At 45.4% G+C, this 18166-nt stretch overlaps 1 protein-coding gene across 2 annotated transcripts in view; it reads right to left on the bottom strand.

Moving 5' to 3' along the window:
* hk2 (hexokinase 2) overlaps positions 1-18166 on the bottom strand; it is a 34952-nt gene that overhangs the window by 5557 nt on the left and 11229 nt on the right. For both annotated transcript variants that reach the window (XM_079748318.1, XM_079748317.1), the window contains exons 8-17: positions 15582-15743; positions 13999-14232; positions 9387-9691; positions 7314-7462; positions 6851-6970; positions 6613-6708; positions 6084-6183; positions 3357-3540; positions 1433-1588; positions 5-241 (exon numbers count right to left, since the gene is read on the bottom strand). In XM_079748318.1, the coding sequence (XP_079604444.1) occupies positions 5-241; positions 1433-1588; positions 3357-3540; positions 6084-6183; positions 6613-6708; positions 6851-6970; positions 7314-7462; positions 9387-9691; positions 13999-14232; positions 15582-15743 (1743 nt within the window). The remainder of the gene's footprint in view (positions 1-4; positions 242-1432; positions 1589-3356; positions 3541-6083; positions 6184-6612; positions 6709-6850; positions 6971-7313; positions 7463-9386; positions 9692-13998; positions 14233-15581; positions 15744-18166) is intronic.

Here is an 18166-nt window from a genome sequence, read left to right as displayed (position 1 = left end):
TTACTGGGGGTGCAGCTTGTACAGCGTGCCGTCCACTCCCACGGTGACGCGCAGGTGCTCCAGGCCGCGGTTGCGCCGCACCTTGTCCACCACGGCGGCCAGGCCGGCGCCACAGAGCTGGGCGGCCCGCCGGGACACCACGCTGCACACCTCCTTCACCAGAATGCTGTCGTCGCAGGTGGAGCTGGTCAGGCCCAGGTGCTGCAGGATGGAGCGCACCTGCCGCAGGGCGAGCCGGTCACTGGGCCCACGACCAATCAGAGGGCGGGAGCGTCGGAGGGGAGGCGGGACGTTGGCAGGGAGAGAGGGAAGAAACAATGAGAAGTCGTACGTGGGGGGGGGGGGGATCATGAAGAATTACATTCAGGGAAATACATCGTGTTTGTTTGATTTGGGTTTCATTTATGTGGTGTGGCTGAACGCTGGCCTGTTAATCTCAATAAAACCACTGCCGGCTATTTTACGGAAATCTACAACAGTAAAAACACACAAGGGTCACGTACAACAAGAACAAAAGTGGAATAACTAGCAACACCTACCGGCCTCAAAGTTTATAACAACACATACCACGGCCAGAAAAAGTTCTAGAAGTGAGACGAGTGCAAAAACACAGCTAGAGTCTCACTGCTCTAAACAAATGCACAGCATCCCACAACTCGCATCAGCTGGCGAGCGTTCTGTGAGGAAAAAGAACCCTGTGAACTCATACTAACCCTACATATGTGCTGACATAAGGCAGAGGGAAGGGAACGTTTTTAAATTGGATTGCAATGGCTAATCCCACTCGCACCTGCTGATAAAATAGTGGCTCCCTCAACAGTCAATTAGTAAGGTAGCAACATATGAGCATTGACTATGAAGAAAATTACAAAAAGATGCACTCTCTTTTCTACCTCTTACACACCCTAGAAATGGTACAAATCATCCTCAGAAGGATATAAATAAACGGAAAGTTACAGGCTAAAACACTTTGACCTTGTTAATATGTGCTTATTGATTATGTACAATGCAAACTCGGTCCCATTAGGCGTTAAAAGTCATGCAGATATATTGCAGCAGTATGTCCCAAAAGATATCAATTGAGATTATGTCTTTAGAACTGCTGTTGCATCAACCATTATTATAAGATATAACAACAACTCATTGGTTCTCTCTCCTTCATTATTCTTTATTCTACAAATAAAGAATTGGAATCTGCCTACACAAAGAAATTATTTAGTAAGAGTATACACACATAGCTAAACGCAATCTAAAGGTTATTAAGCCTGTATTCATTATTTTAAGCAAAGTACAAATTACCAGGGGCAGGATAGTAAAGTGTGTAAACTCTAACCCTCTAGAGAGGCCCATTGTCCGAATGTCCAGTTACCTTAGGCAAATCAATAATAAACATGGAATAGTTTTAATATTGAGCTACCCTAAAGAGGCTCACCTCTCGATCTGGGACAGGAACTTGGTCTCGAAGATGCCCCGCGTCTTCAGCCTCTCAGTAGGCTTGCCGCAGAACAGCAGGCCCTTGGCGGTGAACTCCAGCAGCACGTTCCGCACAATCTCACCCAGGTACATGCCACTGATCATCTTCTCGTACCTGAGAGAGAGACAGAGAGAGGGGCAGTGAAGCAGAGAGGCAGAGAGAGAGAGGGGCAAAGAGACAGAGAGAGGGGCAGAGAGACAGGGAGAGGCAGAGAGAGGGGCAGAGTGAGGCAGAGAGACAGAGGGGCAGAGAGGCAGAGAGGGGCAGAGAGAGGCAGAGAGACAGAGAGAGAGGGGCAGAGGCAGAGAAGCAAAGAGATGGGCAGAGAGAGGCAGACAGAGAGAGGGGTCAAGAGGCAGAGAGGCAAATAGAGATACAGAAAGAGGGGGGAACAGGACAAAGTAATAGTAAAAAAAACAAATTACTATTATCCTAACAGATTCAACATGGAACTGTGAGAATAGCGACTAGTGTCGGAAACCAAGCCCTTTTTGTATTGTGTGACTAGTTTGTCTAGTCACATTAATAGATGCCCTACACGTGAAAGAGCTCCAATGCATAGACATGCATCCATCTTCATGATAAGGATAACTGGTCCTGCAAAGCACAAGAAACAGACTGTGCTCTGATGTCATCGCTGACCATTGAGAAAAATCCATGTACCCTTGAGAACACGCACATTGTCATGGCAGACAAGATCATCTTGATTGCTTTTCCCAGCGCGTCATCATAGATCCGAATGGATTGGGTTCTCTTTCCTTTGGGCACAATATTTTGTCAACAGCAACATGGAGGTAAGTGAGATATGACGTCTTTACTCCACAAATGCACCAGCAAAATGTTCTTATGCTATAGTAGAAAAATGTTCTTATGCTATAGTAGAAAAACAAATGCAGGATGGTATTGTGAATAGCCTAGGTGCCTCTGTTCCATGAGAAGCAAAGTAGTGTGTAGGAAGCATAAAGAGACAAGGCCAGACCATAATTGATCTAATAGAAAGAACATATTGCATTTCTTGGAACCGAGGAAACAGTACCATGAAACCCAGACAGAGCCAAGAAATGCCTGCTGCACAACCCTACTGGAATCACTGCCCACCCCGACCCCTCTCCGCGTGCACATCCCTGGGGTGCCCCCGCAACCGCACCACCCTGCACGCTCACCACCCTGCAGCTCACCACCCTGCACGCTCACCACCCTGCACGCTCACCACCCTGCACGCTCACCACCCTGCACGCTCACCACCCTGCACGCTCACCACCCTGCACGCTCACCACCCTGCACGCTCACCACCCTGCAGCTCACCACCCTGCAGCTCACCACCCTGCACGCTCACCACCCTGCACGCTCACCACCCTGCACGCTCACCACCCTGCACGCTCACCACCCTGCACGCTCTCCTGAACCACTTCACAACATAACACTGCATCTATAACACAATTTGGCTGCTGTTTTTATGCACTTTTATACACGTTTAAGCACTCCCTCATTCAAATATTGGCTTGTACAGTATTCTTCTTGTATCTTTTTATTTCCCTGCATATGTATTTTGTGCATTCAGCAATTTGTACTTTCGCACATTTCAACTTCTTTTTAACGCTTATTCTATTTGTAACATGGTGTTTGCTGCGGATGGAAGTGCAATTCTCTGAGGGATAAATAAAGTATGTATCTATGGAGTTCATTTAAATGTGACATTACACCACCAGGTGTGAGTGTAGCAAATCACACTCACACCTGGTGGTGTAATAGGTCACCTTTTGACTTCCACGAGGTGGTGTGACTGAGCCCCTCCCCCCCACTCTGGGAGGATCTAAGTGCATCGTCTCATATCCAAGACACACGGCGTAGGAAACTCTGGCCCTCGGCCCGCCATCTGTACCTTTGTTTCCCTGGGTTGTTGGAGCTCTCGTCCACGACGCGGTCGAACTCGGCGCACAGGTCGTCCAGCTCCCCGTCGTCCCCGAACGCCCCCCACTCCATGTTGACGCACATGCGGCCCTCGTCCCCCTCCACCAGCTCCACGTTCCGCACCTCCTCCATGTAGCAGGCGTTGGTGCCTGTGCCTGGAGCGGCGGGAAAGGATAGTCAATGGCGGCTGGTGATCAAAAATGTTGGTGGGGCACAGTAATAGAGACAAGGGGGTCTGGGGTCTGGGGGTCTGGGGTCTGGGGTTCCCCCCACACCCCCCCAATAAAAAAAAAATGAAATGAATAGATTTGATTTCCTGTATTCTGGTGCATTTTGGGGATGGCCACTACCTATTTACCTACTATTCATTCAGATTCATAGCCTACATCCTGACTTGCAGGGCCTGGACAAGCTTACACTGCATATGCAGACCTACTTCATGGCCATTCCACCAGCAATTGCTATTTGACCCATTGTTGTTACTCTGATATTGAGACAAATCATGAACACTGTCCTATAGCGTCCACTTTTTGTGAGTCTCAATGTCAACTTCAAATGCAGTTAGAAACAAGGGCGTAGGAACCGGGGGGGAAGGAGGGGAATTGTCCCCTCCAATATCGGAGACAGGCGCATTTGTCCCACCTAAAAATTATACCGGATCTGTCAGGTTACCGATATGTGTCCCCCCCAATGTTAAACTCATTCCTACGCCCCTGGTTAGAAATATGGGACAGTTGCTTCATTTTGCATATGCTACAGGCCGAAAGACTAAATTATATGTAACTTACTTGCTCCTTTTAAGTATAACATTGGGAAGTCCAATTCCTCCACTGAAAAGGGTGGAAAGTGCTTACAACTCTCTGCTAATTAGCGATCTATCTCTTCTCTACATGTAGTTGTGTTGCGCGAATGCTGCTGAGGGAGGTAGCCTATTTGATTGATTCGCTGAATTGTCCAATCATGTGGTGATAACAAAAAAGAAAAGCGATACCATTGGCCTGGGGCGCACACTGGTGCGACCCGAGGGCGGATTTTCTTGCGCCAATGAAAAGCTGTCTCTGCTTGATAGACAGCAAAAAGTTAGCGAGCTTACATTGACTTCAACGTGGCCGGTGCCCCTGACTTGGAGGAGGGCTTTATTTCGAATGACCCATAACTAGCCTAGCCCAAATCATTGACGTTCAGACGCATTTAAATGGTTGCTGGCAGTGACAAGTATATCGCACAATTAAACGAGGATAAACGCTATGTATTTTTGTTGATTTATTTCGTATTGATAATAGTTTATTAATAGTTGGCAGATACATTCAAGTGAATATTTCATGGAGGGGCGGCGCCCTAGCGCCCTCTATTGACCCACCGCCACTGGATAGAGTGTCCTATGCATCTCCACCGGGAAATGTGGCTCCTAATCAAAAGGGGTCCAGGCTGAACCCTAAAGGCTCAATTATGGTTCCACGTCGACGCAACGCAATAATACATAAAGACGCTCGACACAGTCGTGAACCTGACCAATCACAGCCCTTGCTGCTCCGTGGCAAGGTCACAATTTTTGGGAGGCGCACGTCAGGCCGTTGCGGTGGCATGGAGTGTCCGAAAGGACGTAATGGCTCCATAAACACCCTTCTGTTGCGTCGAGGTGGAACCATAACTAAGCCTTAAGGGCCCAGTATACTGAAGACAAAAGTTGAGCCTCTCATTCGACCGTGATATTTAATGCAAATCAATAGTGGATGTGATGTCGTAAGCAGTGGGCTATTTAATAGAGTGCAGCCAAGGCCGCCTGTCTGTGGAGCCTTCTTGAAAGAGACAAACAAACGTGTAGTTTATCTCAGGGCATAAAGGAGGATCGAAACATTCCATGCTCTTTATCAGTGTTTGATGAGTGTCTGACAGCAAACAGGCCTACTTTAATGAGTTGTCTGAAAAAGTGCAATCATATAAACCAAGAAATGTAAAAAAAAACAGCCTAGGGGCTGTCTGATAAATAAACAAAATCAGACTGAATTTGATTGGGCTGATTCATTTAAAAAAAAAAACGTTGAAAAAGGGTTAGATGGTAATTCCCTCAAACATCTTTTCTTTGGGGAGGCATTTGACTCAGGAGGTAGAGCGGGTTGGCTGGTAACCTGAAGGTTGCTAGCTCGATACCCGGCTCCTCCTAGCGTGAGAGTGTAGAGGTGTCACTGAGCAAGACACAGAACACATGCTGGCTGTCGCCTTGCATGTTTGACATCGCCATTGGTGTGTGATTAGTGTCCCGGAAACCTTTAACTCTGGCATTGTGTTTTTTATCTCAGGCATTTACGGTTTTGTTTTTTTGCATTTCAGTTTTACAAATTATATTAGAACAATTAGGACATAAACACTCCATCTTCCTCCTGGAGCTTTGATGTGACAATCTATCTTCAATATGTTAGTTATCTGCTTTCAGTCAGGGCCGAATAATAATATCCCTCATGAATGGTGAAAATTATAGCTACATTATCATCTCCTTTTTTTATTCACTCAAGTCTTGTACGTGCCGGTTGTAACAGCCAATTCATTTGCAAAGCTGATGTGGTGTGCTCTTATTTCCATCCGCTGTTCTTAGGATAATAGAATTGACCGCAGGCATCACAGCAGGGGGGCCTCTGCCCTGCATTGCGTGCTTATTATCACACTCTGCACTCGGCATGGAGCACCGTGGGCCGCTCACCTACGATGAGGCCCACCTCACACAGGGGGTCCTCGTAGCCGCAGGTCATCATGGTGCCAACGGTGTCATTGACCAGCGCCACCACGTCCAGGTCGAACTTCTGTGGACCAGGACAAGAGGAAAGGCGCGTAAGATAGATGGATGGATGAATAGATAGGAACTTTATTAATGCCCCGGGAAGGTTCCCCCGTATTGAGAATGTCCTTCCAGCAGCAACAAACACCATGTTACAAATAGAATAAGTATAAATGTGCAAAAAAGTGACTGCAAAAAATATATATGCAGGGAAATAATGATATACAAAGAAGAATACTATACATGCCAATATTTAAGTGAAGAACTGCTTAAACGGTGCATAAAAACAGTGTTAGAAAACAGTATAACAAACAGCCAAGCTGCGTTTGACATGCATTGTTATGTTATGTTGTGGGTGTAGTGTTATGGGCGGGAGGTACACTTTTTATGTGGTAGCATAAATCATGTCGAAGAATCTTCCGAGGCAATAAGCAAATTCAAGTTGTAAACAGACCTCTTTACGTCGAATGGCGTCTTTCAGCAGGGTGACCACGTCCTCCCCCTCACAGCCGGTCGCCTTGAATCCCTTTGTCCATCTCAGAAGGATTCCCTTAGTGTGTTGGACGGAGACATGGAGACTAGATGTATGAGTAGTGTGTGTTGTAGGGTAGTGTTTGGCCTTCATGATTGCAACAAAATAATCAAAGAAAGAATGCATAAAGGGCTCAACATCCACCAGTCGGGTGCATCACCTGGTCCAGTTGTCTTTGTTGACAGGGGAAGGAGAACGTGAAGCCCAGAGGAAGGACAGCCCCCTTCATTCCCATGTACTCCAAGAAGTCCGCAATGCACTGGACGATATGGTCGAAGAGCTAGGACGACAAATACAGATGAGCACGCGCACACAGACGCATGCACGCACGTGCACACACACACACACACGCACACGCACACACACACACACACACACACACACACACACACACACTTGATTCAAGTTAGGAAGTAACCCATTTCATAAATGATAAATGTTTTATATATTTGTTTATTTAATCCACTTATTTTCTATTTTTTGAAAATATGTATCATGTATATATGTATGTTTAGGGAGAAAGGTAAGTTAGTTGGTTAATTGAGCAGTGGAGGAGGGGTAGGTTTAAATAAGCATATGCTTCATCCTACTCCTTTTCGGACATGTTCGGCTCAAATTATTACCTCCTCTCCGGTGCCATGCATGGTCTCCTGTGGGATGCTGTAGATCTTGTTGTGCATCTCCACACTGCGCTTCTTCCCGCTCCGTACACGCACAAGGAGCACTCGGAAGTTCGTCCCCCCAAGGTCAAGAGCCAGGAAGTCACCGTGTTCTAGTGAGAAAACACACACACACACACACACACACACACACACACACACACACACACACACACACACACACACACACACACACACACACACACACACACACACGTGAAAAGCAGTCATTACGGCATTTGCACAATGCCGCCTTTGTGTTTGTAGTGTGTTCTGTTGATAACAACATAATTACTCTTCAATAATTGCGCTTGCATATCTTTCTTCACAGACATTTGAGGATAGAAGCGGATGACCGCACAAACTAATGACAGAATAGGCTGAGAAGCCGTGGTCATGGCGACAGGTGTGGAGAGACGCGCACTTTGTGGATTTCACGTTGGTCTTTGGCACCTCATCGACCCACTGTAGTTGTTTGTAATTATAGCAAATTGTCAACTTGCAAGAACCTCATACTGCACACTGATTATGGATTCTAATTGGCTGCCGTCATCAAGATCAATCTCCGTACGTTCATGTTGTTGGAGTCTGGACAGTGCGCTGTGATTATTGTCGACATCTCTCCAATTAGCAATCAGTCCTAGGCGTGTCAGAAGCTATAGCTGCGTGTGCCCAGCGCATTAAATGCGCATCTCCGGACTCCTCCCTTGGTGATATCAATGGACGACGCAGACTTAAAACACAAGCAACGCATCAACAGTAGGTGAAATGCACCACCAGAGCTTCTAAATCAATCAGCCTCTGTTAAGAGAACCTCAGGAAAAGATATAAAACCACCTCTTAGCACAGCAGGCCATAGAGTGATGCATCTTATCCCTGCCTACTGAGCTCAATTACAGAGAGACGGCATCAGAAAAACCAAGCGTGAACATCAAGTTTAACCCCAGCTCCATCAGACTACTCAACTCCTCAGTTGTTTTAGTAGTTTAAATGTTTTTCAACCACTTAGTGGGCCACATTTAGAATCAGATTTTACACTTTTGCTTGTACTTTTAGGTTGTCTGTTGCACATGTCCAAATGCAATATAAATCGTACCATGTTAACAAAGTTCAAGGAAAAATATAAATTTGAATTTAATCGACTGTCTGCCGAAGCTTTTTCTCCAGCTCTGCTGTGCCATCGGGCGTGGCCCGGACATAGGTGGGCAGCATCTTGAGGCTGGCCTGCTGGTGGGTTCACTTGCCCTTAGGCAAGTGAACCCACCCTTAGGCAAGGTTTAGGCAACCCACCCTTAGGCAACCTGCCCTTAGGCAAGGTTCACTTGCCCTTAGGCAAGTGAACCGTTGCAAGTAAGAAAGCTTATTAAAAGTGTAATCAGTTGTTTCTACCCCAACAGAGTTGAGAGTTATAAAACACAACACACACTGTTAAGTTAATCAATACTCTTTGCAGGTTCAAACAGAATTTGAATCAATGAAGTGAAAAAAAAAAAATCGATATTGCCAAGCATCTTTGTCTATGTTCCAAAAGATCATAGACATATGTTTTGCCGCACACGGTTTACTACTGCTCAACCATTGCAGAGATAGTGTAAAGAGAACTGGGAATCTGGATTATATCTCAGACAAAATGCTCAGGTAAAAGAAAAAAAGATAATGAACTGATAATTCTACCACGTTGAATCCTAAAGCTCCCAAGTATTCGATCCAGCAGTTTAGGTACTTGGTTGTTTTTCTTCGCAGCTACTGCAATTGCTCAATGATGCTTAGATCGTTCTCCTCTCTCTTATAATTGGCCAAAAAAAAGCATCTGCCATTTGAAGCAAAGCGATGCACACGTGGTGGCCAGCTTTTCGGTGGCTTTTTTTTTTTTTTTTTTTACACCAGCCTTCTTTGGTCTGTCTGCTTCAGACAGACCAAAAGAAAAGCAGCTTGAAGAGCAGCTTGAAGGCCTGAAGCAGCTTTTCAGCTGCTTCAGGCCTTTCACGCCTTCAAGCTTTCTTCAGTCTGTCTGCCGAAGCTTTTTCTCCAGCTCACCTGTGCCATCGGGCGTGGCCCGGACATAGGTGGGCAGCATCTTGAGGCTGGCCTGCTGGTGGGTCTCCTTGGCCAGGCCCTGCTCCATGGCCTCCTCCAGCCTCCTCTTCACCTCCAGCAGCTGCTCCCGGCCCAGCCGCAGAGGCTCCAGGATGCGCTGGCGCTCGGCGTGCTGCATGGCCAGCCGGTACGCCACCGCCGTCACCATGGCCGCACCCTTGCCGCTGCCGTCCCCCGAGCTCAGGAAGCGCACGTCGCAGTCGGGCGCCAGCCGCCGCACCATCTTGTGGAGCTTGCGGGCGAACCTGCGAGACGGAGGCGGAAGGCCATCGGCTTCGATATCAATCATAGGGGCTCGTCCATATTGGCGCGCTATTGTCATAGCGAAGACGTTAGCGCTACCAAGACAAAAGGAAACATTGAATGGAATCGATGGAGAGAAACGTTTTCACCTTTTGTTGTGAGTCACAGAGGCACATTATGAAGTCTGTTTACAAAGCCTGTCTATGTGTTGCACCCTATGAAAAGGAATGGACTCGCAACGAGGAGACAATAAGTCGCACATTTGAACAATCAGAAGGTCAACGCATCATTGGATGAAAAGAACATGGGCAATAACATGCTTTGAGTCGTACCGTCTTATCTTGCCTTACCATATATTATGTGATCATTATTGCCTTGCGCCACTCACGGCCCACAGGAGATTCACAACACGCATTGTATATGGTACTGAAGGATTACGGGATTACATCGCATTGCGCACATGTCTACTTGTACGCCTTCTAGGGCTGGGCGATATACCGGTATTAAAATTATAGCGGTATATTTTTGAAAGCGATATGTAGTTGAGACAATATCGCCATACCGGTATATTATATATTATTTTGATGTTGCCTCGCGAGCGCTATTATATAAAGCCGACCGCTGCTCTCTGAGCCTACAAGTCATGTTCAGCTGCTCAATCCCGGCCCTTAGATGTACGTAGTGTTCTCCCACCCACGTTACGCACATGGACCTATTAAAAAGGTTACGCATCACAAACTTTGAACCAAAACATGGCGGACACGGTGGTAGAGAGTGAGCAGTTGGTTACAAAAAAAGAATAATGGCTCTGTTATTTGGAGTTATTTCGGGTTTAGGATTCAAGACAAACAGCAAAGCGACGTGATTTGTAAAGCGTGCAGGAAACAGGTTACGACAAAAGGTGGAAACACTACAAATCTCTTCAGTCACCTGCAGCAGAACTACCGACTGCTCTATGAAGAGAGTGTAAAACTACATGGTGCTGCTGCTGCAGCCAAAGGCTCGCAGTCTCAGAATGTCTCTCCTGAAGCAAAGCTCGTTGCAAGCTTCATTAATCAGTGCCGTGCCTTATGACCGTAAAAGTAAGCAATGGCGCGATATAACTAATTTGCTGGCATTCCATATTGCCAAGGACATGGTCCCTATGGCCGTGGTCGAGAAAAAGGGTTTCATCAATTCGTTGAAAGCAATTGACCCACGGTACCAATTGCCCAGCGGCAGCCGCAATTATTTTGCCCGGGAGGTTCTGCCAGAGATGTATGCTACGTGCAGAAAAAACTTGGCGGAAAGACTAGCTAAAGTGACGCATTTCGGGCTAACAACCGACATATGGACAAGACGCACATGCGAGCCGTATATGTATATAACCGTGCACTTTATTGAAGATTGGGAAATGAAAAGAGCGTGCCTCCAAACGAGCTATTTTCCAGACAACCACACGGGTGAACACATTGCATAGGCTCTTCAACATGCCCTTGTCAACTGGGGGCTTGACGAAAAGGGACTCGTAGCTATAACGACAGATAACGGGAGCAACATCATCAAGGCGGGGGAGCTGAATGAGTGGCTGAGGATGCAGTGCTTTGGTCACCGACTTCATTTGGCTATTGGTAAGTGTCTACAGTATTATTAAAGAAATTGTTTTGAAAAACTATTATTTGCAAGCGTATAGACTAGGGTTTTGACTTTTGCCCAAAAATCATATTCGAAGTTTGTTTGTCTATTAATAGTCGAATATATTCAAATATTTATTAATAATATTTTGACCATTAAATGCCTTTAGTAAAACCTGGATTGGGCTTCGCGGGTTTTGTTTATCGGCGTTGCTATGGTTACCGGTCTTGCGTGTTCCAACGGTTTATTAGGTATCTAATCAATCGCTGTCTAATCAATATTCACTGCCTCTTCTGTGGTAATTACAATATTATGAATAGACTGACGTCTCTCCCTCTTAGTCTGCCCATAACAGGTTAGAATATTAAGGGCTACCTAGTATTCGTTCGAATTTTGATTTATTTTTTGATATTCGAATTATATTCGAATAACGAAGTTTGGAGTCGATGCATTCTTAAATTGGCTGTTTTTAGCTGATTCTACCAAAGCGCTATAAACTTGGAATGGTAAATAATCTCATGGTAAAAACTAAATCACTATTTTAAACCACTTAAAAGGCTAGAAGTAGCCCGACACTTCTTTGGTAGTATAATAAGGGTCTTAACATAAAACAAGGCATTGATAACTTTGTAAGTGTACAGATTGTTTATTAAAGAGGACATTTTATACACACAATACCATCAGTAGTTCACCCGTCTACGCCATCTGTGTTAGAGCTTGCGGGTTGACTGAAAAGCAGATCAACCATATTTATATTTTTAAGAAAGCACTCTGCTGATAAAGTTATGATTCTGATTCTCACAGGTCATGAGATGGATGACAGCTGCATCACAAGGGCCATTTCCCTGTGCAAAAAGATTGTCAGCAGCTTTTCCTACAGCTGGCTGAGGAGGAGGGTGCTCTCTGAAGTCAAGCAACAGCTTGGCCTCCCAACTCATCAGCTCATTACAGAATCTGCCACACGTTGGGGATCAAGGCAGCTGATGATCGAAAGGATCCTGGAACAAGAGGCGGCTATTAGTGATAGAAGTGATAGAACGCGGTTATTTTCTACCACACTATCACCAAGGTCCTCTCCTCTGACAAAAAGAGCCGGCACCTAGTCCTCACATGGCAGGACATTGAGGTACTGGAAACGGTCCAGAAGGCTCTAAAACCCCTCCAGGAGTTCACAGACGCTTTGTCAGGGGAGGACTATGTGACCCTTTCCTATGTCAGACCTGTCCTTCATCTTTTCAGAACGAGTACCCTGGCAGTGGAGGAAGGTGACACTGAGCTGTGCAGGTCAATAAAGTCCACCATTGTGGACTACCTTACTGATAAGTACTCTGATCCAGCCACAAGTGACCTCTTGGACATGGCCACATTTGTGGATCCACGCTTCAAAGATGCATACATTCCAAGAGACAGGGTTGATGCCTTGAAACAAAAGGTTGTTGAGGTGGCAAAGTCTCTTTTGGCTGAAGGCAGTCAGCTGCCTCTGTCTGAGCCTGTAGAGCAAGAAGTGTCAATGGCACCATCCGCAGCAAAGAAGAAAAAGTCACTAGCCAGCTTCTTCAAACGAAGCACAGTGACCAGCAGTGGCAACACACCGACACAGCAGGAGAGAATTGAAAATTAACTGTCAAGCTACTTGCTGTCAGCTAGGATTGAGAGTGATACAGATCCTCTTAAATGGTGGAGGGAATTTGAAATGATCTATCCAGCGCTTAGCAAGGTAGCAAATAAGTATCTTTTAGTACCAGCAACCAGTTCTCCTTCAGAGCGAGTTTTCAGCTGCAGTGGTAACATTGTAAGCTGTTACAGGGCATCCCTGAAGCCTGAAACAGTTGACAGGCTTGTTTTCCTAGCACAGAACCTGTAAGAAACAAGTTTACATAGGAAGGCTTAAGACTAAATATTCTGGTTAAAGTTTTGGTTCAAAGACTAAATATTCTCAGTCTACCTCAGTGAATATTTACAATATATCTAGCCATTTGAGTTTATTATGGCTTATTTATTTTCTATACATTTTATTTTCTTAGTGGACTAATTATGCAGCTGTATATTTTCAAACAGGTGAGGCCTGCACTACTGTTTACAATTTTGTTATTTGCAGGGGTATGCCTGCCTATTAGTTCAGAATATTGGCTTATGTAGGCCTGTGTTTTATTATATTTCTCTGTTTTGAATGTAATACTGTGAAGCCATAGGCCTGTTTTTCGGTCAGCCTGTTATACATTTTTTGTTATTTGCACAGTGTATGCTATTTGCGCTGTTGCACTGCACTATGTTGTTTTTATTTAATAGTACTTGACATGTTTCAAACAGGCAACACTATTGTTTTATATCTGTTGTTAAAGCACAGCTGTGCTTCATTGAGCAAAAACTAAACCTAAATAAATGGCTGATGAATACTTGTGGCGTGGAGTTAAATGTACACACTTTACCAGTTTTGTTAAAAATATCGTTTTAATATCGTATATCGCCATTCGAACAAAAAATATCGAGATATTAGTTTTGGTCCATATCGCCCACGCCTTCTGTCGCTAGTTATATTATGGTCATGTGCTCTGAAGACAGGCCGTTAAACAAATGCACATGCACTGCAAATGCAGGCACCACAGGCGTGAATGCGGCCCCTCCCCTGGCGTTCCCCCCTGGGGCTCCCCGTTCTCACTGTGGGGGGGGGGGGGGGGGGGCTCTGTATACTCACTGCGGGTGGTTCTTGTAGACGGAGCCGTCCACGCCGATGGTGGTGCGGAGCTTCTCCGCGGCCTTGTTGTCGCGGATCTGCCGCAGGACCGACACCAGCGAGGCGGCGCAGAGGTGGGCGGAGCGGGTGGACACCACCTGACACACCCGCTGGGCGGCCTCGCAGTCCTCCATGGACGGGCTCAGCCCCAGCGCCCGCAGGAGCGTCTCGGCGGCCAGCAGACCGGCGTTGTCCCTGGCAACGGGAGGCAAGGCATATTGAGCGGTCGTGGAAACGAGGGGCTGAACGGTTAACCGAATTCAAACCGACATTGCGATTTAGTACACCGCGATTTGCAAATCGCAAAGGCTGTGATTAAAAAAAAGTCTGGCTGGAGATCAGTAAGTTTCGCATTTGTTTAATAATATAATATTTATTTTATTATATAATATATATTATAATAGTTAAATAAATATGTTAAAGTATCAATTCATGAATCAATTCATCTCAACACATAGGCCTGGCCTAAAGGAAGATCAGTTTATATGTTGACTGCTTCCAATGTTGTGTTGGTCACATTATAGAATGATTTATTGCTTGTTTAGTGAATAATACAGAACGTTAGGGACTTAAAGAGAAAATTGCATACTAAATTGCAATTGCAATATTGCTTGAAATAATCGCAATTCGATAATTTCCCCAAAATTGTTCAGCCCTAGTGGAAACTCTAAGAGGGTTCACACACGCTGACCTCCAACAGACGATCACCTGGATCGTCTAGTGGTGGTGGTGGGGGGCTCACTCCCAGCAGCAGGGTTCCAGGCTCGAACCCCGATATCTACAGGCCTCATGAAGCTATAGTGAAAGTACAGACAGGAAGACGACTGCCCTTCTCCGTTTTTTCCCTGCTTTCACACTCAGGAAGAACTCATCCTGAGATACATTATTGTTTCCTTTTGGCTGCTCGCTTTTCTTCTTTGTCATTCAGCTGCTCCCTTATGTAAACTACCCCCCTCCCCCATTTTGTTAAGCAACCTGCGGGACAATGAAAGGCGCTATATAGATCCAAGTTTATATTAAACCCACCTCCACCGTACAAAGAGGTTCATCATGCAGCCTACGCTCAGAGCATCAGCAGCTCCCGTCCCATTCATGTCATCCTATCGTCATGCCAACCCAACTCGTCTCTCCTGATTTAACTTGAGCATTCATTGATCACTCTTCCCCATCCATCCTCACAAATCTCCAAGAGCCATACCCCCACCTGTCTCCTCCTCCCTACCCAAATCCTCCCATGTCTCAGGCTCCACCAGCCGTCTCTCCCTCCTCCAGCCGCCACTCCATCCCCCATATCCCCTCCCGTCTCTCACCCACGCAGATCATTCTGTCTCCCACTCATACCCAGCTCCCATTTCTCTCCCTCCAATATATCCTCCTGTGTCGTCCCCCCCCCCCCCCCCCCCCCCCCACCCACCCACCCACACCGGTCTTTTCAACACTCATACCCCTCCCATATCCCCCTACTGTCTCTCCCCCACCTATACCCCCTACTGTCTCTCCCGCACCCGTCACTCCACCCCCCATACCCCCACCTACAGCCTCACCTGTCGTCTTCGATGGCAGAGACATGGCCAGTGTTGAAGCTGCCCCTGGTCAGCAGGCCGGGTGTCACCTGACCCTGGAAGATCATCTGCTCTTTGGCCATCTTCACCAGGATGAGGCGAACCAACTCGCCCATGTAGAAGCCACTGATCATCTTCTCAAACCTGCAGGAGAGAGAGAGAGAGAGAGAGAGAGAGAGAGAGAGAGAGAGAGAGAGAGAGAGAGAGAGAGAGAGAGAGAGAGAGAGAGTGAGAAAGAGAGATTTGTTCAGTGTCAATGATGAGGGCATTAAATGCCTTGTCAAATGTTATTTAAACAGTTTTGGTAACATTTTTTAACAAAACTTAATCTTCTCATACATCTGTCCATTTATGAAAAGCCTAATTTTCTGCCTTAGTTCTGCATGAATAAAACCCAATCTGTTGCTGCTGTGCAAAATTTAAAATATGCCACCACAGGTTGCTAATCAAGAGAGTTCCACACTGGAAAAACTGCCAATTACAAAACAGGTGTTTGACAGTTCTTCGCACATTGCATCTGCAAAATTCACAAGTTGAATTCCAGACAGACTTGGAACAGACAAGGAAGCAGACTGATTTGCTGGGATAATTAAACCACATTAGACATGCAGGCCTCATGCTCAACCTAAAAGGAAAATGCTGTAAATCAAATGCACCAGATATGCCAGGCAGTGTGTGACACTGACTGACACAAAGTGAGTGATTTCAACAGCGTTGACTTGACATTGTGACTTGTAGACAACAGTTCAATAGCTCAGATATTTAAGCAAACTGACATAACAATTATATTCATGTAGATTCATGAACAATACAAGTAACACTTTTCTTGAGGATGGCATGGCATGACACTAAATAATGATAGGCTAACTCTGGAGTACTACAATTGAATGATGACCATACAATTAATATACTAGTGTGCTTTCTGTATGGTACAGAAAGCACACGCTGCAACGAAAGAGGAACTCCAACATAAGACAATGTTAAGATAATTACGTGGTCTGCTTAGCTGCAGGAATGAGCCATGTCAATCTGCCCTGACCTGTGTCCATGGAAACCCATACAGCTGGACGTGAATAGTAGTATTTCAAGTGTGTCTATTTTAGTTAACCTAAAAGGCTGCAAAGCCACACACTGCTTGGCTCACTCCCTTAAAAACAAGTCACATGTCACCATGTCTTTTCTTAATATGGCTATGTTATTCATTATCAATTCTCCATTATGAACCCAATATTTGAGTCTGTGACTAGACCTAACTGAGTCTGTGCATTAAGGGAAATAGATCTTGGTCAACGACAACTCATTAACAAGATGGCCAAGTTAAGAGTTGGACGAGGCTGGAGATGGACAAGAAGCACAACAGCAGAAGTATTAAAACAATTGCTTGGCCGCTAGAACTTTCCACTGTTGCGGGAAAAAGACACCAATATTTTGTACCTCCATCTTTCACAATTTGTAAAACTTGGGTGCTACTTTTCTCCAAATACCTGAATATGTCCCAGCATAGTTGATTTTGGAAGAACCTTGTACCAGGATCATTAGCCCGACATTGAAGGGCAAAGAAATATTTTCCGGGTGGTAACTAGATGTCGATTTGCATGTATTCTTTATCCAGCCCACTTTGTAACACACTCACACACGACGGTATTAGAAAAGTAGATTATACCTGGCTGCAAAAGTATTCCTTCCTGATCCTTTATTTACTTGGGGACATCACCTGGTCCTTTATGTACTAGGGGACATCACCTGGTACTTTATATACAAGGGGACATCACCAGTCCCCTCTAATCTTCTTTTCCCCATCAAATCCTATTGAATGTTTATGCAGCAACCTTCAACAAACCAAAAAGAATGTCCACTCACTCTCTCTCTTCTCCTTCCATCCCTATGCACTGCTCTACCATTGGAGTGTTGCATTTCACACACCTGTAATTAGCAGGCGAGATAATTCCCCAAACCAGTCAAGGTAGCGATGTTCTGATTGGTAAAAAATGAGCCAAGTTGTCTAAAACCTAAATTGGCTGATTCAGAGGCAGGGGCAATAAACTAAAAACCGATATTCTCACAGCGCATCACACATTACATTAGCTGAGGGATGGCTTTGGTATTTCAAACAAATTACACTCAAATAATAGCTCTGAATGTTGCCTGCGGCATATTTTTAAGAGATTTGAGAAATAATTATAATTTACAAAGTGTTGAGGAGGCCCTTGTAATTGGGTGTCAAGCAGCGAAGCTGCAAGACAACCTATTGTTTGCAAGACAACCTATTGTTTTCGTACGTTGTCCTATTATCATTGGGTGTCAAGCAGCGAAGCTGCGAGACAACCTATTGTTTTCGTATGAATTCCTATTATTATTATTTTACCTCCATGGGAGTCTATGGCAGCCCATAGAACGCCTTGGTGAAAAGTTGTGAAATTTGGCACACTGGTTCAGGACAGTCCCATTAGCCCATTATGAAGCAAATTTGAGGTTGCTAGCTCATCAGCTCTAGCGCCACCAACAGGTCAAAGTTGGACATGCATTCATGTTTATAACTTTCAACCCATTCATCCAATATTCACAAA

The sequence above is a fragment of the Pollachius pollachius genome (genome assembly GCF_949987615.1).
Source record: "Pollachius pollachius genome assembly, chromosome: 1".
Lineage (NCBI taxonomy): Eukaryota > Metazoa > Chordata > Actinopteri > Gadiformes > Gadidae > Pollachius > Pollachius pollachius.
This window is presented reverse-complemented; position numbering and strand designations above follow the sequence as displayed.